We start from the raw sequence: 26,220 nt of genomic DNA on the forward strand, positions 1-26,220 counted from the left end.
TGAAGGACACTGTGACTAATGGGTTTACTTTATGCTGGCTGATGAAAACATCAGCAGTAGGAGCCATGGCCTGTTGAAAGGATAAGGATGGGAGCCTGCCTGGAAGGTGGGAGAGGGAGCATCCCTAAAATCCTGGCTCCTCCAAGGAGCAGGGCTGGGGGCTGTTAAGCACTTTCCCCATTAAAACAACGTGACAGTGCAGGACAGGTTCACTCTGATTGCTCCTTTTTCTCTTTGGATATCCAATTTTTACCCTCTCTGCCATCCCAAGGCCCAGGTTGTGTCTCCATCCCTCCTGCAAGGGAAGCCCAGCCCAAATTTCCAAATTTGGAGATAGCAGCAGTAGTTTCATGGCTTTGTGTCCCAGCCAGCAATTTGATTGCCCAGGACTTTTGTGCTGAAGATCACGAGAGCAGCGCTCTCTGAGGAAATCTTGCATCACACACCAGCAGTAATTTGTTTTCCAAACGCCAAGTGCAGGTCTGATTAATTGTTGAATACAACTAATTAGGTTTCTGGATGCAGTGGATGCTGAGAGCCTCTCTCAGTTTCTCTCCCGACACAAAGCATTTGATGCATTGGAAATCTCAGGGAAACCTCATGGTTGTGGCCTTTGGACTGAGGAATATTAATAAAGTTTGTAATTTTAGCTCTGTGGGCACAACAGGAGCAGTCACCCCAAAAAGCCATGGCTGCTGCTGTGAGCCCTGTGCATCAATCTGTGAGCTCATCTTTTAATGACTTTTTTTAAGGGATAAGAGCAAGGCTTGGGAATTGCATCTCCTTTTCCTTTCAGCATTAAATTTCACTCCTGACAAATGCAAACATGAACTGTCACCATGCCTGAGACCTGTTGCTCTCTAAAACCTCCCTCAGAGCAACATGCAAAACCTTTCCCAGTTTTCTTCCTCTGCTGAAAATTTTCCATTTCCTCCCTCCTTTTTCTTGCTGCCTTCATCCAATTCCTTCTGTTAGCAGCCTTTTCTGCATGACCCACCTTGTCAGATTTGATACTTACCCCTCCAACCTTTTCAAAGTGGTCCCCATCTTTGTCAAAGTCTATCAGGTGCCCATTGAAGGACCAGGTGAAGGCGATGTCCAGGGAGTGGTCGTGGGACACCTGGCAGGGCAGGACAATGCTTTCTCCAACTGTGACATCCATGCTGAAAGGGGACACCATGACCCGCGTTGGATCTGCAAACAACAAAGAAAAAGGGGGGAAAACGGATTATTCTCATTCTCCCGAGGAGCAGAGACATTGCAGGGCTGAGAGAGATCCTAAGCAGGGATTCCTTAGGAAGGGCCTTAAATCAACAAGTGAATTATTCCATCTTTGGGTTTATCCTTCCTCTAGTTGTTGGGTTAAAAATAATAAACTTAATAAATCCTCCAGAATCCCCTTCCAGCCACCGTCCCGATGAAGAAGGAGGAAAGAAAAGAGTGCAGCAGATCTGAAAGGCTCAATTACAACTTTTTATCAGAGATTCTCTTACTTGAATCTTCTCACTTCAAAGAGTTGTTTCACACATACATTGCTCACCATGGTTATCAAAAAGCTGTTCTGTCATTCCTAAATTAAATGTAAAATCTCCAAAACTGGAATAAGAAGGTTGATATTATTAAAACCAGGAGTTTTTAACCTGGGAAGGCAAAGATCAGGCAGAGATTATTGTTGTTATATTTACTGAGAACTGGCCACGCTCTGAGGGATGGCTCCACACCTCACATCCTCTCCTTGGGCCCCCACAAAGAATAAAGGAAAATGCTGAGTGATGCCAACAGAACCTTGCCCAGCATGGAGCCCAAACTTTGATGTGTGCCAGGCAGGGGCAGTTCAGGGTCTGAAGCAGAAAGGGTGCCCAAACCAGGACATTTCCAAAGGGAAGCCCCAGAGCAGGATGTGTGACATTGCAGGGTCTGTGTCACACACAGGCAGCAGCTCCACCCTGTTCAGGACTAACCCTAATCCCCTTCTCACAGCTGGGGCTCCACAGCTCCTCCAGCACTGCTTCAATTGTCTGTTCTTCACCCCAGTGTGAGCAGGGCTGGCACAGGAAGGTGAGCCATGACACATTATGCAGACTGCAGCTCCTCGTCTGTGCCCGTGAATCCCCTCTGCCTCTAAAGTTAACATTTCTCTTCCATTTCTGTTGACAAAAATGCAGCAATTTTTTCCACAGGGCCTCAGAGGAAATGAAAAGGAGGAAAAAATATTGCTTAACAATGAGACCAAAAGTCTGAATATCATACAGAGATAGATATATTTGCTTATTCCAAAAATCTACTCTGCACAGCTGTCATGCTAAAATAATACCAGCATTATTCAATCTCTGGTACATGACACCAAAATCTCAACAACAACTTCCTGAGCCTATTGCCCAGCTGCTTAATTCTCTGCTAGAATAATAAAGATACAGCAGCACAGATATGGACTGGGCAGAGCTGCTCACAGAAATCCAGGGGATGCCAAGCTGTTCCTGCATTTTCAGCCTTCTCAAAAGTCTGCAGGAGGTGGCGAGAGAGATTTTGTTGCTGTCTAGAGAGATTTCAGATCGAGTCTCAGGGACTTGGCTGTGTTATCTTGGACAAGTTTAATTTGTCTGTATGTTGTGTTCACTTCTGACCAAGCAGAGGAGCTCTTAGAACAACTTGTATGACACTTAATTAATCAATGAATTAACACATTAAATAATTCTCAGGTGTTTATAAACATGAAAGGAATGAAGAATATAAAGGCTATAAATATATAGATATATAATATGTAGAATATATAATTTATATATAAATTTTATATTAATATATAATATATAATATATAATATATAATATATTATATATTATATATTATATATAAAATATTATATATAATATATTATATACAATATATAATAAATAATTGTAAAGAATTTTAGTATATAAAATAGATTCTAGAATAAAGAATTCTGGTATGTAATTTGTATTCCAGAGTTCTATACAATTACATTTATAGAATATATTAGATATAAATATTAATTAAATATTAATTAAATTTAATAAAATATTCTTTATGGAATAGTTATAGTCTAGAATATAGTTAGAATATTATAGTTTTATATAGAATATTAGAATATTATAGGTTTATATAGTTAGAACATTATAGGTTTATATAAGCCTGCAATAGAGTGAACAGAATAGAAATATAGAAGTATAGAAATATAGAAATATAGAAGTATAGAAATATAGAAATATAGAAATATAGAAATATAATTCTAAGATTTATATAAATGATATCAAAAAATGTGTTTGCTGCAGCTCAGCACAGCTCCTGTAAGAACTCTGAGTGCCTGGTGCTTCCAAAAACGCCTGCAGGTTTCAGGGAATCCTGGAATCATTCAGGCTGGAAAAGATCTTTTAAGGTCACCAAGTCCAACCACTCCTCACCACTGTGCCCTGCCCCACACGCACCCCTCAGTTAAATCCCTCTGGGCATCTGCAGGAACCTTTCCCTGGGGAACTCCTGCTGCCCTCCACCCTGAGCCCGGCCTGGAGCATCCCTGGGGTGGCAGGGGCACAGCTGGGTGTGCCACTGGCAGGGACAGGCTGTAGGTGTCACTGAAGGCTCGGCAGCAGCAGAGCTCCTTCCCTGCCTGCCTTCCCCCCCAGCGCTCTCAGAGGATGCTCTCTGTGGGACAGAGCTGACACTTGCCAGCTTTCTGTGGTTTTTCCAGAGGCTCCTGCGGGCTGGAGCAAACCCTGCTGGCCCCAGCACAGCTCTGGGTGCCCAGCCCTCCCTGCTGGGTGCACCAAGGTCACCCCAGCTCGTGCCACCTCCTTCAGTCCCACCTGAAATCCCGATTTTCCTGCCTCACCTCCCTCAGCTCCCCCAGCACAGTGACAGAACTGTCTGGCTGATTCATGGATTTGCTGTATCCTACGAGAGATTTTAACTAATCTCCTTTCTTCTTTAGAAGAAAGGGAGCTGAGCATCACCTCCCATCTGTGGGAAGGCTGTGATTGCTTCCCTTCTGTCCTTTATCAGCTGCCCGTCATCAGCCATGAGGGAATCTCCCGATCCTTTTGGGATGCATGGATGCATTTTGGGATGCATTTCCAGCTGCATCACCAAGGATAAGGCCTGGGGGTCACAATCTATGAGGGAACCACCCCAATGGATGGGGTGTCCATGGGGAGGGAGGATTTGTTCAGGGAAGGCAGCTCTGCTTGTCACATCCATCTGCAGATGTGCGGGATGTGACACGGGCTGCTGTGGCAGCACACGAGTGACACAAACCTCAGCAGGGGCTGACACTCACAGAGAATGCTTTTTTTTCCCTTTAAAAATAGGTCAGAGCAGCTTTGGAATGAGGCCAGACACGGTGTCAGCAGTTGTGTGCCAGAACTGTCACAGCAGAATCCCCACTGACCAGACCTGGTTTCCCAGACCAGGTGGACTCAGAATCCCATTCCCAGTTTGGCTCAGCCCTGGGGCTGGGTGAGGCACTCCAGGGCATGGATCCAGCCCAGCCCTGCAGGTGAGAATATCCAATTACAGGTGAGGATATCCAATAACAGGTGAGGATATCCAATAGCAGGTGAGGATATCCAGTTGCAAATAAGGATATCCAATGGCAAGCGAGGATTAGATAAGCAAAAGAGGAGGAAGAGTACCAAATGAAGAGGAAGGTTGCTCCAGTGTGGGCACAGCCTTGGAGTAATTGGGAATAAAATGAGTTTTCCCCCTCACTTTCTGTCTGACCTTGAGCAAGTCATTAAAAGTCTCTGCTGCCTTATTTGCCCAGCTTATAAAATAAAATGGATCAGGCCTTCATTAGGAACAGTTTTGGGTAAGGATATCCAAGTGCAGGTGAGGATATCCAGTTTCAGGTGAGGATATCCAATACCAGGTAAGGATATCCAGTTGCAGGTGAGGATATCCAATACCAGGTGAGGATATCCAACACCAGGTGAGGATATCCAGTTGCAGGTGAGGATATCCAACACCAGGTGAGGATATCCAGTTGCAGGTGAGGATATCCAATAACAGATGAGGATATCCAGTTGCAGGTGAGGATATCCAATACCAGATGAGGATATCCAGTTTCAGGTGAGGATATCCAATACCAGGTGAGGATATCCAATACCAGGTGAGGATATCCAGTTGCAGGTGAGGATACCCAATGGGTGCTGAGCAGACAGTGGGACCTGCAGTGCCAGCCTGGCAGCTGGAGGAGCACAGAGTGTCACACTCCAATAAAGGCTGAGCTGGAACATGCTCAGGAGACGCAGCTCCTGTTGTTAAATTGGTGCAATTGAGCATTCAGAGGCAGATTAAACTCAGAAGGGATAATGTCAGCATTTCCAAGGCTGGCTGCAGCTAATACCTAAATGCTTATTTAGACATCTAGCCCAGCACACAGGAGGAGGTCAAAGGAGAAGGAACAGAAGGGAATACTTGGATTTTCACATTTTTATCCAGAACAAAAACCCTGAAGAAATCAAAACTCCCCTCCACAGCCCCCAAATTAGCAGTTCTCTCAAACTGTCTTACTTCTAAAGGAAATTTTCCAAAGACTTACTCCTCTCTTTCTTCTTCCAGCCTTGCCTTCATTCCATGCTGCTGGGAAGTGAATGGGAATGTTGTACAAGATCCTACAGAATCATGGCGTAATTAAGTTGTAAAGGGCTCCAAGATCATAAAACTGATCATATTCCAAACCTCAGCCTGCTCTGAGGTCTGCAGTACCTGTCCCTCTCCCATTCCCTCTTCTGCCTGAGCAGGGAGGGTCTGTTGGAAATACTCCTGACTGCTGATATTCCTTATGAGGACCTGGGCTGATTAGCAACAAATTCCAGTTTGATTAACCAGCTAATTACCTAATTCTCTCAGACTAGTGTTACAGTGTTAAAGATCCAGATATAGTCTCCTTATCTGCATAAACCATTTCCTGTACAAGATTTTAAGATGTGTTTTTCTTGTAGATGAACTCTAACTCGAGCATTTGGGACTCATTTTCCTCAATTTTTTTTTTTTTTGAACACCAGCATGTTCACCAATTCCATTTTGGCTTTTATCAGCAGGAGTTAATAAATGCATCTCAGATCAATGTCCTCTATTTGCAATGACATTTTACATTATTGTATTGATTCCAAGGCACATCATGTCTGGAGATAATAAAAATCAATCCTGGAGGATGTGGTTTCTATGAGCAACCAAAGACTCAAAGTCCAATACATGAAAATACTCAAATTTGCTCTATTTTTTTTTTCTTTCTGTTTGTGAATGAAATATTTATCCAGGACCATAAGGCCAAAAGCCTCTGAGACCTGACTGGTGAAACTTCTGGGAGCTTTGAGTGCTCTGTCATCAGAGAGAGGAGAGAGGGAAGGAGTGGAGGAGAGAGGGAAATACAACTCTGAATTAAAGAGATTAAAACCCAGCGAATGACTGAACACAGAGAGGAATTAGCAGAGCAAATTACAGCTGAATGGACTGAGTACTTCATGGGGCATGGCCAAAATTGGGATGAAAAAGCAATGGGGAAAAGGTTAAGTATTTACAGTATTTGGCCTTTAAAATATCACCTGTGAGCTGTGCTGAGTCACACAGATGCTTTCAGGAACAGGCACTTGGCTTCTATGCCAATTTATCCCTTTTTCCCCTGCAATCAGCTATTACACACATTCTTAACAGGAGATTCTGCAGCATTTCCACCCTCTGGTGTGTACTGTGGCAGTTCAGCCTAATAAAATATAATCCTATTAAAAGCAGACACTATCAGTTCTGAAAAGGGACTTCAGGGCTGGGACTGAAGTCACTTAGCTCTGATTTTAGAAACATTTGTGATTAGTGATTAGAGCTTCCCATGCCATCAGGCAGCACAGATCTCTGCAGTGAGCCACGGCCCTGGGTTCAGCAGGGATTAGGGGAAGCAGGGAGGGAACATCTGGAACATCTGGAACATCTGGAACACCTGACCTTTCCTGGGAGAGCACAAACCCAATCCAGCAACGCACTGGCTGAGCTGGGCCTTGAGGATGTGCTCAAATTGCTCTGCTGAAGGAGGATCCTTATCTTGTTTGGCTGAAATCCCCCCTCAGCAGTGTGGGGACACGGGATTATTTCAGTGGGAGCCTGAGCCCCTTTGTCAGGAATTTTCTGCGAGGATTGGAAAGCTGTTGTAAGAGGAGACTTTGGCTGTTTCTCCCTGTGATCTGTCCCTTCCAAGAGCAGCAGTTCCCTCCTCAGCTCCACTGAAGGGCTTCCCACAGATGGGAAACTCTCCAGGGCTGATGGCAGAGTGTTCCTGGCAGCATTGGGTGCCCCCAGTGCCCAGAAGGGATGGGCAGCACTCAGGGGATTGCATTCTGCACACCCCACCTGCATTTCTGGGTGGCTGGATGATAAATGAAGGTTTAAATCTGAAATGAAGGTTATTTACATCTGAAAACACACTGAGAATAGAACTGCACAGGGGGGATGCTGAGGAGGGGTGTGCCATTAGAGCAAATTCAAAGCCAAAACATCTGAAAATACACCCACTCCAGTGAGAGTGCAGGGAGGGAGGAGAGCCCCCAGCACTCCACTTTAACCTCCCTTTTACCCAGTGCAATGCAATCTGATCAAATCAAGCTCTCTCCACACAATTGTCACCAAGCAAATCACACCTAATGGGCTCTGGAGATGACAATCACATCTGTCACTCAGGGAAATCTGTTCTTGCTCTTTGCAGCAGGAACCTCAAACATCCTCCAACAGCTCTGCAGACTGAAATAAACCCCACTCCACCCCAGAGCTGCCTGCAGTGAGAGCTCTGTGTCTGACAAATGACCCAGGTGCTGGTGCCAACCCTTGTGGGTAACCTGGGGAATTCACGGTGCCACCTTTTGTGGGCCATCGACTGGGACGAGCCGATGTCTGTCCCTTCAGGTGGGGAATAATCTGCTGCTGCCATTGCAGAAATGATGAGCACCTCCCAGAGAAGGTTAATCAGATACAGCAGAAATCACAGCTAATCTGAGATAAATTGCAGCTCACTCAGGGATCAGTCACTGCTCTCCTGGTACCACAAACCAGGGGAATTGCGTAGATGGGATTCCCTGGAGCCCAGGGTGCCCAACAACATTCTGCCCCTTGGAGCAGCTCACCCTCTGGGGTTGGTTCTTTTATGGTGTTTTACAGGTTTTTATAGTGATGATCATAAATCAAACATTTCAGGAGGCAGCAGAGCAGCAGAAATAGAACATGCAGACACTCGAACTGCAGAATCACAGAGTGGCTGCCACAGTTTTGCATTTCTAAGGCACAAGTGTGAATTTTAGGCCTTTCCCACAGGAATTCTGTGCCTGTTACCCACCCTCCTCATCAGCACCAAGATGTTTGGAATTATCTGCCGTGCCAGAATAAATCCCAAATTAAGAGTCATTAGGAGCAGATGCCTCTTGAGCTGTCAAACTTAGGGAGCAGCCAGAAAATCCCTGGCTGGACTTTGCAGTGAGTGATCCTCAGCTTAACCATCCTTAATGTCACCCAGATCAGGGCTTGGCTGTGTCATCCCTGCCTGGGGATAAGCCAGGCTTGGTGTCCAGCACATTTATCAAGCCCAAGACATTCATCCTCCCACCTGCCATCGTGGGAAGGGAGCTGGAGGGGAGCACGTGGAAACAGGACAAGAGTTGCTATTTTTCTACCTTTTTTTTTTTTTTTTTTTTTTTTTTTTTTACTATTCCCTTTTAACTTGTGGCAAATACACAATACCAGAAAGTACCTACAAGTTAAAGTCAAACAGAGCACAACAACTGCAAACCTCAGGGTGTTCCAAGGAGCTGGGCCAGGCACAGAAAGCAGGAGGAGGGGGTGATTGATTTTAGCTGTGATCCCACAGGGAATGTGTCCCAGCTCCCATGGGGGGCACAGCACAGCACAGTTCAAACACCACCCTGAACACTGGGACCTGGAGTCACAGCCAGATGGGAACAATTGAGCTCAACAATTCCATCAAAAAGAGGGTTAGATAAGCCAAAGAGGAGGAAGAGTGCCAGATGAAGAGGAAGGTTGCTCCAGTGTGGGCACAGCCTTGGAGTAATTTGGAATAAAATGAGTTTTCCTCCTCACTTTCTGTCTGACCTTGAGCAAGTCATTAAAAGTCTCTGCTGCCTTATTTGCCCAGCCTATAAAATGGATCAGGCCTTCATTAGGAACTGTTTTGTCTCCCTGCACCACAGTGCACAGCAGATATTTTTATTTAAGATGAACTTTCCCTTGCTCACAGCAGCGTGAGCGAGCCTGACGCCCCAACACCTATTAGAGAACAAACCCCATGGCAGGGAGAGCAGAGCCAACCAAACAAACACCGGGACAGAACTCCCTGGGCCAAGCAGGTCTCATTTGTTTCCTGGTGCAGATGAGGATGGCTCAGGATGCCCTGTGCTCCCTCCTAAGGAAGTGACTCACTCTCATTAGCGGCACAGAGAGAAGACAAACCTCCCTTTTCTGGGGGCTGTGCTCCTGCTTTGCTGCTGATGGCAGGGGCAGGGGGAGGCAGGATCACAGGTGAGATGAAAATAACAACCCCCAAGACCATTCCTCATTAGAACTGCCTCAGAGTCCTCAGCGCCTCCTCTGCTGAATAAATCTTCCCCACAGAGCATCATTAAAAAGTGTCCCTGACATTTCTGCTGTTCTGTGGCATTTTGCCTCAAATTAGCCAGGAGTTTTTCTTATGTAAATAATTCCAGGGCCAGGAGCAAGGGCCAGCCTGCAAAGGCACACACGGGGAGGTGGAGGAGCAGCAGCTCCTCCTTTCCAAATCCTTTCCTTAGGATTTTTTCTCCCGAGAAGCTGAGAAGCCTCAGAAATGAAATGTGAACATTGATTATCTGCTGCTGTGGGATGCAACAGGTGCATCTGTGATTGGTCTCATGGGGTTGTTTCTAATTAATGGCCAATCACAGTCAGCTGGCTCAGACTCTCTGGTCAGTCACTGTAAATAGCCCCCAGTCACTGACACTGGCTGGGGGCTATTTACAAATCCCAAACAGGACAGGACTGCTGGAACTGCCTTGAGCTGTTGGATTTTCCAGCATCAGCCTCATTCCATGGTTATGACAATGGGAAGATGCCAGCAGCTCACAGCCCAGGCAGCAGACACAGAACTCAATGTCACAACTCACTTTAGAAGTTTTTTGCCCAATCACACAAAGCAAAAGCCCATTGACAGCATTTACATCTGTGTAGTATCTATTCTATATTGACAGCAGTTCCATATAACCACTATTAGCACAGGTACCTGTGGTTAAACAATGCTTGATTATTTCAAATACAATCCTGCTTGTGAGCCTTAAAACACAACACACAGAGCTCCATTATTAAGCTTAGAACTTCCTAATATCACACTAGATAAACTTTTCTGTAGCTTAGAGAGTTATTCTAGACAAGCATTAATACACAGACCATTGTTCTATTTGTCCTTGCTTTTCTACAGTTTAAATCATTTTTCTGCTGACCAATCTCATGGCTGCTGCTGAGCTCCAATCACAGTTCTGCTGTATGTGAGCCCTGCCTTTTGCACCTTTCCCAAAACCCTCTGATTTTGTGGATTCCCACAAGTCACAAGATTTTATTATCATTGTTTTCTATTCCTTTCAAGCCTTCTAAAATTTCTTCTATTCTTTTAGTGTAGATTTAGTATATAATTTTCCTTTAATATAATATATATCATAAAATAATAAATCAGCCTTGTGAAACATGGAGTCAAGATTCTCATCTCTTCCCTGGTCCTGGCACCCCTGCAAACACCACCCCAGCTCTCTCCTGCAGGGAAGGAATTCATTGTCAGCTGCTCAGTTTAGCTCCCAGGACTAATGGATTTTTACAGAGGTTTTTTACTGTGCCCTTAGGATGGGAACTGAAATTTTCACTGCTGAAATACTGCTGATTTCCTAAATAAACTCTGTATTCACGTATATTCACAACAAACCTGGAAGAAAACACAGTGCTAAACCCTACAAATTGGATTGGTTCTTCTTGGCCCACTTAAAAACTTCAAATGAAAGCAAAGTTCATATTCTAACTGTGTGTGTGAGACACACAGAGACAGAAACAACCAACCCAAGCCATGGCAGGTCAGTTCAGTGATGAAATTCCATCTATTTCAGAGCCCACCTGCTTCTGAGTCAGGAACATTGGTACTTTGGGATAAAGACAAGAGTCTAATGTCTCCATGTGATGTGAGGGGATTGCTCATTATCTTGCAATAAAGAAAAAGGAAAATCAGGTGGCAGGAATCCCTGATATTGAAGCATCTCCTCCCTCTCGTTCAGCAGTGCTGCAGACACCCCCTGACCTGTCCCAGGTTTGTCTAGGTGCCACCTGGATTTATTACCTGACAATAACTCTGATAATAAATACCCTGCTGGCACTCCGGGCTCAGGGAGAGCACACACTCCCATCAGCTCAAATCCTGAGTGTTTGGCGCTGCTGAGCTGCTCCAAATGCTCCTGGGGAGATGCTCAGCAGGGCTGGCATTTCCCCAAACACTGTCCCAGATTCCTGCCTGCAGCACTCTCATCCTCCTCCTCCTCCTCTAATGTGCTCTCTGAACGCTGCCTCTGCCTCTTTGATGTTAGACACATCACCCTGGGGCCAGGCTGCTGTGAGTCAGTGATTTCAGGGACAGGAACTTCATTTCCTTCATTCTCCCACGCTGCTTCCTTCATCCCCACCTGAAGCAGAGATCTGCAGTCATGTTTAGATCATCATCATCATCATCATCATCTCCCCATCCCATCACACGGAATTCCTGACAGCTGGGGAGAGATGGGACACCCTCCCCAGTGCCACAGCAGCTACAACAACCTCAGCTTTCTGTTTTACTGATACAACAACCTGAGTTTTCTGTTTTACTGATATATCAACCTCAGCTTTCTGTTTTACACCTACAACAACCTCAGCTTTCTGTTTTACACCTACAACAACCTCAGCTTTCTGTTTCACTGATATAACAACCTCAGCTTTCTGTTTTACTGATTTAACCACCTCAGCTTTCTTTTTTACTGCTACAACAACCTCAGCTTTCTGTTTTACTCCTACAACAACCTCAGCTTTCTGTTCTACAGCTCCAACACCCTCAAGTTTTCTGTTTTACTGCTACAACAACCTCAGCTTTCTGTTTTACTCCTACAACAACCTCAAGTTTTCTGTTTTACTGCTACAACAACCTCAGCTTTCTGTTTTGCTGCTTTCCCTTTGGGTATCACCCTGATTCACCCAGGCTTTGTGGAATCCCCATGGAACTCCTGCCCGGAAATTCCTCCCACTGCATGCCTGGAGAGAAGGACAAGCTCTCTGTGCCCTCCTCTGGCACAAAAACCAAATTCATCCCTCAGCGCAGGCTCAGAAGGCAGGAACTCCTTCAGCAAGGAGGAGAACGTTGAGCACAGCTTAAAATGTCCAGTGCAACCTGTCATGTTCCATTTCTGCCCACCAGAGGAGCTCCATGAATTAAAATCTCAAGGAGACAGAGCTGAAATTCCTGGTGAGTCCCCTGCAGAGGCACACAGAGCTGCAGAACTGAGAGATGGCCCCTGATCTCTCAAATACCAGGGTTGGGCATAAAGAGAATATCCTAAGTTGGAAGGGATCACCTTCCACCATCCCACTTTGCTCCCAGCCCTGCCCAACCTGGCCTTTTGTCCAACACAGTAATTTAAATTATTTCTTATAAAACAGCACATTTTTCACTCCCAGCCTATTCCTCTGTGTCAATGTTGAGGTGCTGCATTGCAGTTCAAATTGATCAAATACTGTAAATTCTGGCAAAAAAATAATTGTAAAATGTAAATTCTGGGAAAATCAATCCAGTTCCAGGGATGGAACAACCACAGCTTTTCTGGGCACCCTGTGCCAGGGCCTGACTGCAGAATAATTTGTTAGTTATGACTTATGTCCAATCACACCATAAACTCACTCACACACACTGCATTTACTCAGACTTAGATGTGATCTATGGCTTTGTTTAAACCACTCTGGGCTTTCATTTGTATTCAAAAACTGACAAATATTTTAACCTTTCTGAAATGCAGTGTGTTAAAATAAATTGAAGTGAGTTGATGAAAACTGTTAATTAACCTGCTTTTGTCTCATTAAGAGTCTGTGTTTAACCCACAGGTCATCTCTGCCAGCTGATGTGTGGATCTGATCTCCAGTGATGAGCCAAACCACCCAGTATTGTGCTGGCCACGGAGAACTCCTGAACCTCCTGCTTTTTGGGACAGCTCAGAAAAATTCCTAAAACAAAAGTGCTGAGCTTTTAAAGGCATTATTCTTACCTTTTTTTAAAATTTTTTTCCTGTGGTGGGAGAGGCTGCAATAATGCTGGCCCTGCAATACATTGCGGGTTTAAGGTAAAAACACAGAACAAAAATACTAAGTTTTTTCCCCTCTACAGGTTTTTCAGACATAACGGTTGAACTTTTCTAAAAATATAATTTTTTTCCCACTTTATGTGCTGAATCAGGTGTATCTACAAGCATCAGCACTTGCTGTGATGTTAATTCCATTATTTACCTGAGCAATTATCAGCCTTGATGTGCCTGAAGGTTGGCTGGGGTTGGAAGGAGAAAGGAGAAGGTGGTGAGAGGGAAGGAGCTGACATTTCCCAGAGCCAGAGGAAACATTTCACAGAGCTGCACCCCCTCCATCCCAGGTACATGGTACCTGCAGAAGCTGCTCCGTGGGAATTGATCCATTTGAATCCCTGCTTTGGAAAATATCACTCCAATAAGGCTGGAGATTAGTCCAAAAGCGGCACCAGAGCAAGGCAGGAGATCTATGCTTTTTAATATCAAGCTCTTCACCAAGATGACTTTTATCATGTTAATGGCTAAATCACACTGATTGTGAAGGAGCCAAAATGAGGCAATTAGTAAGGGCTGTGACAGCCCCAGCAAACGAGCACGGGGTTTGCACTGGGAGCCAGATGGATCTCTTCAATATATTTCTTATTGTCTGCTTGTGGTAATATGTTCAATTAAACTAAATCAGTACTACACAAGAACCTCTGAATTGCCTGGAAAAAAAAATAATTGTCTGCTGCAAATTTAATGAAGCTTAACACTTGTGCTATGTTTACAAGTTTTATTTGTTGTGAGCAGTAAGTGCTTACAAGAGAAAAAGAAACTCTGAGCTGACTTCATTCAGGCAGCCCTAAGAGCAGCCCAGTGGTGTTTGATTTTATTGCTGGATTTGATTTCATTGTCATCTCTCTCTCTGCCATTCACTGGTTTTGTCCTCAGCAGCTGACTGGGATTTTTCTTACCCCAGGAAGGAACTGAGAGCTCTCTCTGTGCTGTTCATTCACAGTTCAATGTTTGGGCACAAACCTGTGACAGGACATGTCCCCAAAGGGGCCATGGCTGCTCACTCTGACCCTCATCATCATCATCATCATCCTCAGGGTGTCACTGACCCTCCCCTGCTCACAGCAGGTGTGGAATCACAGAACCCTGGGACAGCCTGATGGGAAGGGACCCACAGGGATCACCCAGGGCAGCCCCTGACCTGCACAGACACCCCAAATCCCACCCTGGGCATCCCTGGGGGTGTTATCCCCAAATCCCACCCTGGGCATCCCTGGGGGTGTTATCCCCAAATCCCACCTGGGCATCCCTGGGGGTGTTATCCCCAAATCCCACCCTGGGCATCCCTGGGAAGGTTATCCCCAAATCCCACCTGGGCATCCCTGGGAGGGTTTTCCAAACCCTCCTGGAGCTCTGGGGCTGTGCCCATTCCCTGGGCAGTGCCAGCACCCTCTGGGGATGAACCTTTCCCTAAAACCCAACCTAAACCCCCTGGCACAGCTCCAGCCATTCCCTGGGTCCTGTCCCTGTCCCAGAGCAGGGTCAGTTGTGTTGGACAAGTTCACATTCAGAAAATCAGAAGCCAAACTTGCCTCTGAGCAGCCCAGGGAGGGGAGGATTTGGGGAAAGCTCAACAGCACAGGAGGCACCTGCTTCCCTTTGTGGCACTTCTGTCACCTCAGAATAATCACACCCTTTTTGCTTCAGCTAACTGTCAGAAAAACAGGGATGCTGACAGGATTCACAACAATGCCATCTTCCTTGGAGTGCTCTGGGGCTGCCCTGATTGTTCTGATGACCTCAGCTCCTCACCTGCACAGGGCTGGGATGAAAATCAGACTTTACCTGCCCAAGGTGTAACTGAAACTCAACCTGAGCCCCTCACACCTGCACAGGGTGATGTGGGTCAGCACCACACAGCAACCTGGGCTGCCTGGCAGCTGCCATGAGCAGGGAAGCTGCCTCAAAGTCTGAAATCCTTGATCAAACCTTGTGTTCCGAGTGCTAGATGAAGCAGAGCTCCTGCAGGCTGCAGGGACCCTGAGGGAGCTGCAGGATTGCAGCAGCTCAGATTGCAGCCCCAGCCTCTGCTGCAGGATTTCCCAGCCAGGGAAGAGGAATTTAAGAAGAAGAAGAAGGGAAGGAGATGCAGCAAAGTGCAGCTCAGCGCTGGGGCTGCCAGGGTTGAGACAGGGAGGGAGGGGCAGGCCCAGCTCTCTCGTTTATAATCCTGCCTTCCACGCAGTGCTCTGGGTCATAATTTTACTTAAACCCAGCAAAAGAGCCTTAATTGTGTCCTGGAAATAATTGGTGTCAGTGGAAATAGTCCAATTAGAGAGGAATATTTTCCTTTGCAATTTCACGGGCAGAGATTACTGCTTTCCTTGTCAGCTGTGGAAATCAAACCTTAGCTTCTGGTTGTGACTCAGAAGTCAAGAAAGGTTCCTCCTAACTTAGAAAAAAGTTTTATTTCTTAAACATGAGAATACATTACATGTTCTCATGAATAAATCAGAGCCTGCATAACTCCATGGCACTGCCTGAGCTTTTTTTGCCTGCAAATCCCTGATTTAGAGATTCTGGAGTAAAAGTTCATGCTCTAAATTGACTTTTCCTCCATGAAATTTTTTTAAAAAAACCTATTAGACCTGATAAGAAATATTCATTCATGGCTGAACTATATATAAAAATTGTGTTCAGCAAATGCTAAAACAAAATTTAAGAATAAGGAAACTTATTCCGTATTCCAGCTGAACACAAGCCTCGTGTGCTATCCAGGAAAATTACAGAAAGCCCAGAAAATACGGACAATGGTCTGGGATTATTCCTTCAAACTCTGCCCCTCTTTTTAAAATTATATTTTGTGCTTTTAACAGCAGGTATCACTTAACCAGGTCCCCTTTTTAAGGCCCGAGGCATAACCAATGTGAATTTAGGATTATGTTGAACGATGGGGAGAGAAAAATAAAGAATTTGCATGACCTTAAACACTGCAGGCAGAAGGCAGAGCTCAGTGACAGAGGGGCCACTCGTGCTGCAAAATGAGCAAGGACTAAACCCAGATCATGGATGGGAGGGATGGAAAATAAAAAAATAAATAAAATAAATAAAAAAATGTCTGCAGCAGCTTCCTGGGACAGCTTTTCCATGGGAGCAAAGGGGGAAATCAGGGAGGGCTGGAGAGGGCTCCTGGGAATGGCGACAGTGCTGAAACAGGCCAATAAAAAACCCCACAGCATCTTAATGTGTGGTTTATTCCTCCTCTTGGGGAAAAAGTTAAAGCCTCACTCCAAGGAATTGATATCCCAGTTACTCCAAAGTCACTTAAAACTCAACAGAGCTGAAAACAGAAGGCAAAATTCACATTTACTGGAATTCACTGATTAAAAAACCCCCAAACCAAACCCCACGGACACAAGGCAAGCACGACACAAATTCCCAACAATGGATTTTCAATTCTGATCAAGTGATGATGGCACAGAGACAGCCATGGGTGGCCAGAGGGGACCACCACATCCCTCTGCCCCTTTCTGCAGAAGGCAGGTGCTGTGTCCTAAAGGACTGCAACAAACACAGCAAGAACTCCAGGTTTAAAGGCAGCAACATCTAAAGTGTCTAAAAAGTAACTCGATAATGGGCCCAGAATTTACAGTATTTAATCAATTTTAACTGCAATGCAGCACTTCAGCGTTCACACAGAGGAATAGGCTGGCAATGAAAAATGTGCTATTTTATATGAAATAATTTGAATCACTGTGCTGGACAAAATCAAGACTATCAGTCTATTCAAGCGTGAGGAAAAAATAACCTCCTGACATTATCTTTGTGCTCTTTTCCCGCTGAACTGCTACGGATTCCAGGCAGCAAAAGTTCTGCTTTTACTGCCTTGAGCCCTCCCGTGACAGCCCAAATGAGAAGAGCTCACAGCAGCAGGAAAATGTTAAAGGTGCATCATAATTAAAGAGGCAAACAAAGCCATGGGGAGCTGCCCCTCTCAGGGAGGCACCGACGGGACTGGAATTGCTGCACTCCCCAAGGGGGCAGGCAGGCACCAACCCCAGCAGGCATCCAGAGATCAGCTTCAACTGAAATGCAATTCAATCCATGTCTTTAGATATATATATATATCTATATCAACCTATGTCTTTATATATATATATTTATAAATATATTTTATATTTATATATATTTTTTATATTTATATATAAAATCTATATCTTTAGATATATGTTTATATTTACATATACATTTATATATAGAACTATGTATTTATATATTTATATTTACATATATATTTATATATTAAATCTGTATTCTGACATATAATTATATTTACATATAATAATTATTTATATTTATATATAGATCAATGTGTTTATATATATAAATATAAATTATATATTTATAATATTATATATTATATTATATTATATTATATTACATTACATTACATTACATTACATTACATTATATTATATTATATTATATTATATTATATTATATTATATTATATTATATTATATTATATTATATTATATATATAATATTAAGTTTATAAATATAAATTATATTTACATACGCATTTATATTTATGTATTATAGCTGTATTCAGATAATTTATATTTACATATAATAATTATTTATATTTATATATCCATGTATCTATATATTTATATTTACATATACAATTTATTTATATTTATATATAAAAATATATGTCTTTAGATGGATTTCCAGCTGAGCCCACAAAAAGCAGATGTTGGGAAGGGGTGTCAGCACTGGGACCATGAGCCACTCACCTGCAGTCCCCAAAGCAAGAAGTTTTTTTTAATTTTGCTGAAATAAAAGCCATTTATTTCAGCAAAATTTAAAAAAAAATTTAAAAAAATAATTAAAATTAAAAATTAAAAATAAAAATTAAAAATAAAGTGTCTGCTGGGAGCACATCCTGCGTGCCAGGGACCCATGAGAGGAGCACACAGGGCTCAGCTGATCCCCTGATTTTTATAAACCCCATCTGGGTTGGGACGGGGCTCCCTCCCAGCCCTGCTGCAGCTGGGACAGCACAGGAGCCTCTCCTGCTGCTCCCCACATCCACTTTTTGCAACCCTTTTTCGCTTTTATTGCAACCCTTCCCTGCTCCTCTCCCAGCCTGCTGATCCCTGCATTAAACACAAATGAACTCATATTGTACACCCTCTGCCTGTTTACTCTGTTTGTCATTTAATCCCCCCGGTGCTCAGACAGCCTCTAATCTTTCTGTGTGTTGCAAGAATTGAACATTTAGCCTCAAGTACAGGAAAAATTGAGGGAACAAGATGGAAAATTAATATTTCTATAATACATGGAAACACACACCGTGTTTTACAGCGCTCTGAACATTGCCTGGGAAGGAGCTGCTTCTCCAGCCTTACAAACTCAATCCTGCTTTTTAATTTAAAGGTCAAACTGTACAAGCAAGTTTCTGAGATTTCAGGTCTTGGAGGGCAAGAGGTTCTCATTTAGCACCATCCAACAGAACAAACCCAAAACACAGGAGCACTGGTTCAGAAAACCACTGGGGTTCACCCAGCCTGACAACAGAATGTTAATGCCCAGCCCTATGGGCACCTGTCAGGATTTGATATTTTTTAAACTGTCTACTCATGCATAAAATGAATATTTATTCTTCCCTCTCTGGTTGTTTGCCAGGGAGTTATTTTAAGCTCCTTGCTTCTGGTGTAACATATTCCTCTCCCACTCCCATCCTTGCCTGCACTGTCTCTGACACTGTAGGCATCTCTCCCTGAGAAAGGAAATTAAAAAAATTTTTTAAAAAAAAGGATAGCCTGCAATATTAATGGAAGAACATAGGAAGGTTAGAAAAAATGTCTTGACCTTCACAGTGTTTTACTCAATGACATAAGAGGAGTTAGAAAAGAATGCAAGCATATCTTAAGGTCAAAACCTACATCAGCTGTTAAATTAGTCTTTTTGTACACCACAAAACTGAGTTAAAATAAGGAGTTCACTCATATTTCTGTCCAAATTCACACATGTTTTACTTAGGGCAGAGAAACTCAAGCATTTCACTCTATAATACAATATTTTACACAGTTCATTTGGAGTTCAGAATACTTTCTGCTCTTTTATACTTTTTATGGGCCAGAGTTTGAAATTGCATTTCTCAGTTTGCTGTTAATATCCCCATCTCAGGCTGGAGAGTTTGTTCTGTGCTCCGTGCACATGTGTCACTGCCATTAATGCAAATGGAATGGAGTCAAAACAGAGCACTGAGGGGGGAAAAGGCCCTCACTAATCCTTTATCACCTCAGTGGGAAGGAAAGTGATTTGTGGAGCACAGACAGGCAGAAATCAGGTACAACAATGCTGAGTTTTCCTGGGAGCTGCAGGATATTCCTTGGGCACTGGGAGGGAGGGAGGATAAGCTACAAAACCATGGAATAACAGAACCCAGTCAGTCCTGCTTTCAACAATTGGCTTTTTTATGGTGGGAGAAGCAATCCCTGACGTGCAGCTCCTGATTCTCCCCCTGGGGTCTTGCAGCACTGGGGAGGGGGAATGGGGCTGGAACCCACCCTGCTGCCATCCCTGGGGAACTGGGGAAGGGGTTGGGGCTGGATTTAGCATTTTGCTCCCCAGTTTTGCTCTGGGACAGACAGAGGTGATCACAGGCTGCCCAGGGAATGCCCCTGGATCCCTGGAAGTGTTCAAGGACAGGTTGGACAGGGCTTGGAGCAGCCTGGGACAGTGGGAGGTGTCCCTGCCCACGGCAGGGGATGGGACAGAAGGGCTTTAAGGTCCCTTCCATAATTTTGATAATGGATAAAGTCTTTTATGTTCGTGTTCCCTGAGCAGCCCTTTCCTGGCTGTTTGCTGCAGGTGCCTCTTAGGACAACCCAGATGAGGAAAAAAAGAGAATCAGCTCCTACAGAGACCTAACTCTGGTCCTCACTTGTCTCTGTTCTTGTTTTCAGGGACCAATGTGGGCAAATGCCTCACAAGGGACTCAAAACAACCCCAAACTTGAAGAATTGTTGGGGTCCATGTGCTTCCCTACAAGGCTCAGAAAATCCCAGACTGGTTGGGGTTAGAAGGGACCTCTGGATATGTTCCAGCTATAAAAAACATGGATTAAAACCCACATTGAAACATTTAAAGTATTATCTGAGTACCACAGACACAGCTGACAAGGACAGCCTCTGACTATGATCCATCACTGCAAATGTGTGGGAGAATTAAAACTGACAGCATTAGAGCTCTTTGATTGATTTATCACTTTGTAATCAATGTTTCTTGATTTGCTATCCAATATAGATTTTTCCCCAAAGAAGAAGGAGATAGAGGGTAAGGGTAATAATCTTTATGTTCATGGCCTATAATAATTAATCAGACACTGGACTACTCATCAGCATGGCAAGAATTAATTCAACACATTTGTCAGCTCCTCTCATTGTTTACAAAATTACCCCTTTAAATAACTTTGTCAGATTATTCCTTTAAATATCTTGGTCAAACCACAGCTTTTCCTTTTGCAAACAACATTTGACAGAAGACGAACAAATGAAGAACACGAATAAACACCCGGCACTGCTGAAACGCTGAAATTCGGCCCTGGAGGAGGAATCATGAAAACAAAGAGGATTTTGTGCCCCAGAAAGCCACAATAGGAACGGTTTCAGTCACCTTTCACCACCAGGCTGCCCGTGCTGCTGGCTGTCCCAAAGTGGTTGGTGGCTGTGCAGGTGTAGCTCCCCGCGTCCGCTTTGGTGACGTTGACGATGCGCAGGCTCCCGTCATCCAGGACTGTGATTCTGCAAAGACACCAGCACAGCACCTTTAGTTCCCTTTTTATTTTTTATTTTAAGTCTCCACAAACCCAAAGCTTCAGCCCATGCTTGTTTTGGTTAAGGCTGGTTTAAAAGGTACAAAGTGCAAGTGGAGATCTGTACATCTCAGTGGGTCTCAAACCAAAGGCACCACTCAGGCTCCACGTTCTGCAGCAAGGACAATCCCCGAGTACTTCTTTCCAAACTGCTTATTTTTGTTTTATTTATTAATTGCTTCACTGGAATTCACTTTATAATCATATTTTAAGGGAATAATAGTATCATATATGGGAAATAATAGTATAATACTAGTAGTGAGAAAAAAAAAACAAAATAAGCAAATGTCCTTTACAAATAAAAAAAATTAAAATTAAAAAAAAAAAATGGATGGGAAGGGAGCAGTGGAGGGAGGTTTCTCCCATCTCCATCCCTCCCTGGGCACAGATCAGAGCTGCTGATGCTGCATCAAACCCACGCTGGCCCCAGCAGGGCTGGGCAGCACCAGCAGCTCCCCAGGAATCATTTCCTGCTCTTATCAATTCCAGGTCTTCAGGAACAACGGGGCCTTTCTGAAAGCTCAAGGTGCCCTTGGCAGGCATTACAATTCCAATCAATGCAAAGCAGGACGGGCTCAGCACTGTGCTCCATCACTGCCCCACCAGGCCCTGCCCTCCTTCCCTCCCTCCACACTTCTGCCACACCAGGAAACCCAGAAAAAGTGGAGTTTTGGATTATTTCTGTACAGTTGGGGTTTTATTTTTGGTTATTTGTGCTTTATTTTCAGCCATATGGCTGCAAGCTATTTACTGGCTAATCTCTTCCATGGATCATTTTAATTGTGTCTGTTGATGAGGCCGGATTTAATTTCAAATTCTAACGCCTTTTCTGTCTCTGTCTTTCTCCTGCCATTGCTTTCCCTCTCAGCTGTCTTTATTCCCAGTGTCAGGCTGGTTGTGAGGTGGTGAGGACTGGAAAGCCCTGGGGAGCCCTTTGGATCAGGACAATCCAGCTCTGGCACATCTCAGGCTGTGCTTCTCCATTTCCTTCCCTTCCTAAGCTGAGACTGCACTCCCAGGCTTCACCCTGAGCCCACAGACATCCTTTAACCCAGGCAGGTTTGCAGAGAGCTCAGGAGGGACCTGGGTTCTCCAAACCCCTTCCCCAGAGAGCCCCAGGGGTGTTGAATTCTCATCTGGTCTCTCAGCACCTCCCTCCACACTCTTGGAAAGGAGCAGCATTAAAAGTGACAGATAACTATACAAGTTAAGTGATTTTTTCCAAATAAATCAGACCATTAAAACCTCTCTGTGACTCATTGATTAGTAGGCCTTATGGTTATGTGGCTCTTTTTGCTGAAGCTGCTTTTCTACAGCGTATGTGTTGTCCTCTAAACTGAATCCAATGTGCTAAAAGTGAACAAATAATTATTTGAACACTTGGAAATTTGTTACAGTTAGTTGAGAAGGGAGGGAGGCCTCTCACTGATGTTGCTAATACCCAAATTTTCTTTGCAGACCTATCTGCAATAAATGAGATGAGAGGCTCATTTCAGGCCACTGAGTTCTCAAACTGCTAATTGGCACAAAAGCAAACAACCCTTCAGCCACAGCTTCCAGCAGTTTGGGTGAAAAAGTTCTTCCAAGACACAAAGTTCCAAGTGGCTGAAGCACTGCTCAGTGTGCTCTCTGCTCTGAAAGGCACCCTCAAAATGTCTCTAACCAGGGAAGGCATAAAAACAAACCACATTTCCCATAAACACACACATCAAACAAAGTGCTGGCTGCTGAGTGTGCACCTCTTTAAACCACTGCAAACTCAACAAAGGAGCCACTGACTTGCTATTAAATGATCTGAGTTCTCTACTAACAGCAGTGGTGACAATAAATAAAAATATAAATCTCTTCCTGCACAGGTTAATGAACTGTTCTGCTGCTAATGTCACTGCTAATCAGAGAAAAATCAAATATTAAAATATCCATTTGGGAAAAAAAAGAAAAAAGACAATTTAAGATAGTTTAGCATCCTTATAGGAAGAAAGGTTGTCTATTTTAAACACAGCATTTGTAAGAGAGAATCTGGGGGTCTGTGCTGGAGATTTCAGGTCCACAGGGAGCAAAGACAGGTCTGGAATGAGGAGATAAAAGCATTGCTTGTTTCCTGAACTGCAGCATTGGGTTCTACTGCAGGATGGATGGAGCAGGGCAGGTGGGATTCATGGAGCCCACTCCCAGGAGAAGATAAATATTCCTCAGGCAGTAACATGTGCATTAGAGATAGAAATTGTCCTGGTGAGCTCAGGAAGAGTTTTATCACCGACTTCGTGAAAATGAGATCAAGCCCTTGCTTGGCATAGAAAGGAAAGAGGAAATCAGGAAATCTGCCCAAGTCCCAGAGCTCATCACAAACCCGAGTGTCAGTCAGCACCTCCATGGAAATCTCACCTCTGAGGGCTTGGCTGCATCACCTGCCTCTCCCAAAACGTGCCTGCTGCTCAGCTGGGCCTCCTGCTCTGACAGAACATTCCCTGAAAACCCCGGCATCCACTGGAACATCCTGCTCTGGAGTTTAACTGAGAAATCCTCCGTGGCTCCAGGAGCAAGCACGTCCTGGAGGATACGAATTCCATTCACATCCACATGTTCCCACCCTGCAGAGCCAGGGGGGCTGGAGCTCACCTGACCTTGCAGGGGGAAGCCCTTGAAGGGTGAGGAGCAGGGCCAGGCCCTGAACTTCCCAGCAGGAATGGTTCCCAATCCCAGCAGGAATGGTTCCCAATCCCTTCTGACCTTCCCAATCCCTCCTGACCTTCCCAGCAGGAATGATGATTCCCAATCCCAGCAGGAATGGTTCCCAATCCCTCCTGACCTTCCCAATCCCTCCTGACCTTGCCCCCAGGAATGGTTCCCAATCCCTCCTGACCTTCCCAATCCCTCCTGACCTTCCCAGCAGGAATGATGATTCCCAATCCCAGCAGAAATGGTTCCCAATCCCTTCTGACCTTCCCAATCCCTCCTGACCTTGCCCCCAGGAATGGTTCCCAGCGCTGCCCAGCCAGGTGGCACGGCAGGGATCCCTCAGTGCATTCCTCACAGCTTGCCCTCTGTTTTTCTGTTCAGCAGGTGGAAACACGTGGATGTGGATGGAATATGAATGGAACATGAATGGAACATGAATGGAGTACAAATGCAGAGCATGTGGCAGCCCGGGTGTGCCTCCCCTTGCCGAGGGACCCAGCACAGCCCCAGCACTGCAATCACAGCTCTGTGCTCCTTCACAGCAAAAGGGCTCAGAATCACAAAGTGACTTTTTTCTTTTTCTTTTTTTTTTCCCCTCTCAAATGGTTTCATTAGCACTGCTGCAATGGAGTAAGGTATTTTGTTTTCTTATCTAATCATTTTAGCATTTTAATTTATGAAATACAAGCATAACTACCCTTGCTTTCACTCCTGATTAAACACACGCAGCTGAAATATTTCATGCTTAGCCAAGTGAATATTTTAAATATTTTTTTTCCCCCACGAAACAATGCTTAGGATGTCCGATCCTTTTTCTATTACAGGGAGAAAAGATGTCTTAGAGCAAGCATTTAAATGAATGTCAGCTGGAAGAAACACACACTGAGTGCAATTTGAGATAAAACTACCATTGATCCCTTCATGTACAGCCTTTGTGGCAGTGGTGACGTGGCCATTGAAAAGAGACACTGGTGCCAGAGTTCTTCTAAGAGATAATCCGTCTTCTGAGAGAGGATTTGGGTTAAATGTACCTGTGAAAAACAGTGTATTTCAGCTGGCATGATGAATGGCCCATTGTATGCTGTGCCTGGGCTGGGGGCTGGAAGCAGAGAAGAAAGCAGAAGCACCAGGCAGCCCTGACTGCAGTCTCAGCAGTGTATTTGTTCCCTCTTTTCCCAGAGTTCCTTGGCAGGGATATCTGGAGCAATTTTTAGCCTAACAGCAACTTTGCCTCATGCCACAACTCCAGGCAATTGCATTATTTATCAAATTATTTCTATTTCTATCAGACATCTCTGTAGCTGTTTATCACCTTTAAAACAATGCTTGCCATGCAGTGGGGGTTATTAAAATGATCTCATGGCTGTGGTACTGGCCATTAGGCTATTTTGGGTAAGCAGTGAAGTTTATAAATCCTCACAGGTTTCACTGCTCAGAGCACCCAAAACCAGGGACACAGCTCTCGAGTGCCTGCTCATCACTTGGAGAATGGGCTGGTTCAGAGTATAGCCCACAGGTGATAAATAACTCCTGTGGCCCTGGGATGCTGTCCCCAGGTGTGACAGGGGATGTTGTGCCCTTTGTGTTGCATAAATAACTCACAGCCAGGTCAGAGCATTCTGCTTCCTTCACCTCCAATAAAACACCCCAAGGTCCAAGCCAGGCTCTGATGGTGCACAGGGGGAAAGAGCCCCGAGCCTGAACCCCACCCAGCCCCTGCCATGCCACAGGAGCACTCCAGGCTCCCCCTGCTCTCTCAATGAGCTTTGCTTCCTGCAATGGCTTTTATTTTTTCTGCTCTAAGTCAGTGAACACAGCAAACCTGATTTCACCCAGTAAATCCCACTGGAACATGAATGACTCGTGCCCTGTGGAGGCATCACCTGAGGTGACTCCAGAAAAACCTTTCTCCCGCACTAAAATCACCTCTCTTTTTGCAACATTTTTGTCTCCTCAGAATCACATCCTGCAGCACAATCTATCTCAGGCAGGGCTTTCCAGGCTGGGCTTCATCCCCATCCTGTCACTCCAGATGTTTCTGAACAGGGGGACGAAGGGACACCACCACCACCACCAGGGTGGGACATCAGCACAGCCTGAGGGCTCACAGCACCAACCTGGGCAAGGAGGGCACGAGCTGGGTCAGCTCCACAGCTGTCAGTAAATCCTAGGGAAGGCAGGATGATCCCTGTGCTGGAGTTTTCCATTTGATTTCCATCCTAACTCCCAACTGAGTGAACTCTCAGCCTCCTACACACCTGCACCTTCCTGCCCTGCTGGCTGTGCCTCACCCAGAGCTGCTGCAGGGTTTATTTGTCTCTG

General features: G+C 44.7%; 1 protein-coding gene across 1 annotated transcript in view; it reads right to left on the bottom strand.

Moving 5' to 3' along the window:
• LOC131088320 (contactin-4) overlaps positions 1–26,220 on the bottom strand; it is a 255,572-nt gene that overhangs the window by 12,686 nt on the left and 216,666 nt on the right. The window contains exons 13-14 of the mRNA XM_058032262.1: positions 21,021–21,148; positions 1,019–1,194 (exon numbers count right to left, since the gene is read on the bottom strand). Coding sequence (XP_057888245.1) covers positions 1,019–1,194; positions 21,021–21,148 — 304 coding nt within the window. The remainder of the gene's footprint in view (positions 1–1,018; positions 1,195–21,020; positions 21,149–26,220) is intronic.

This window comes from Melospiza georgiana, chromosome 11 (genome assembly GCF_028018845.1).
Source record: "Melospiza georgiana isolate bMelGeo1 chromosome 11, bMelGeo1.pri, whole genome shotgun sequence".
Classification (NCBI taxonomy): Eukaryota; Metazoa; Chordata; class Aves; order Passeriformes; family Passerellidae; genus Melospiza; species Melospiza georgiana.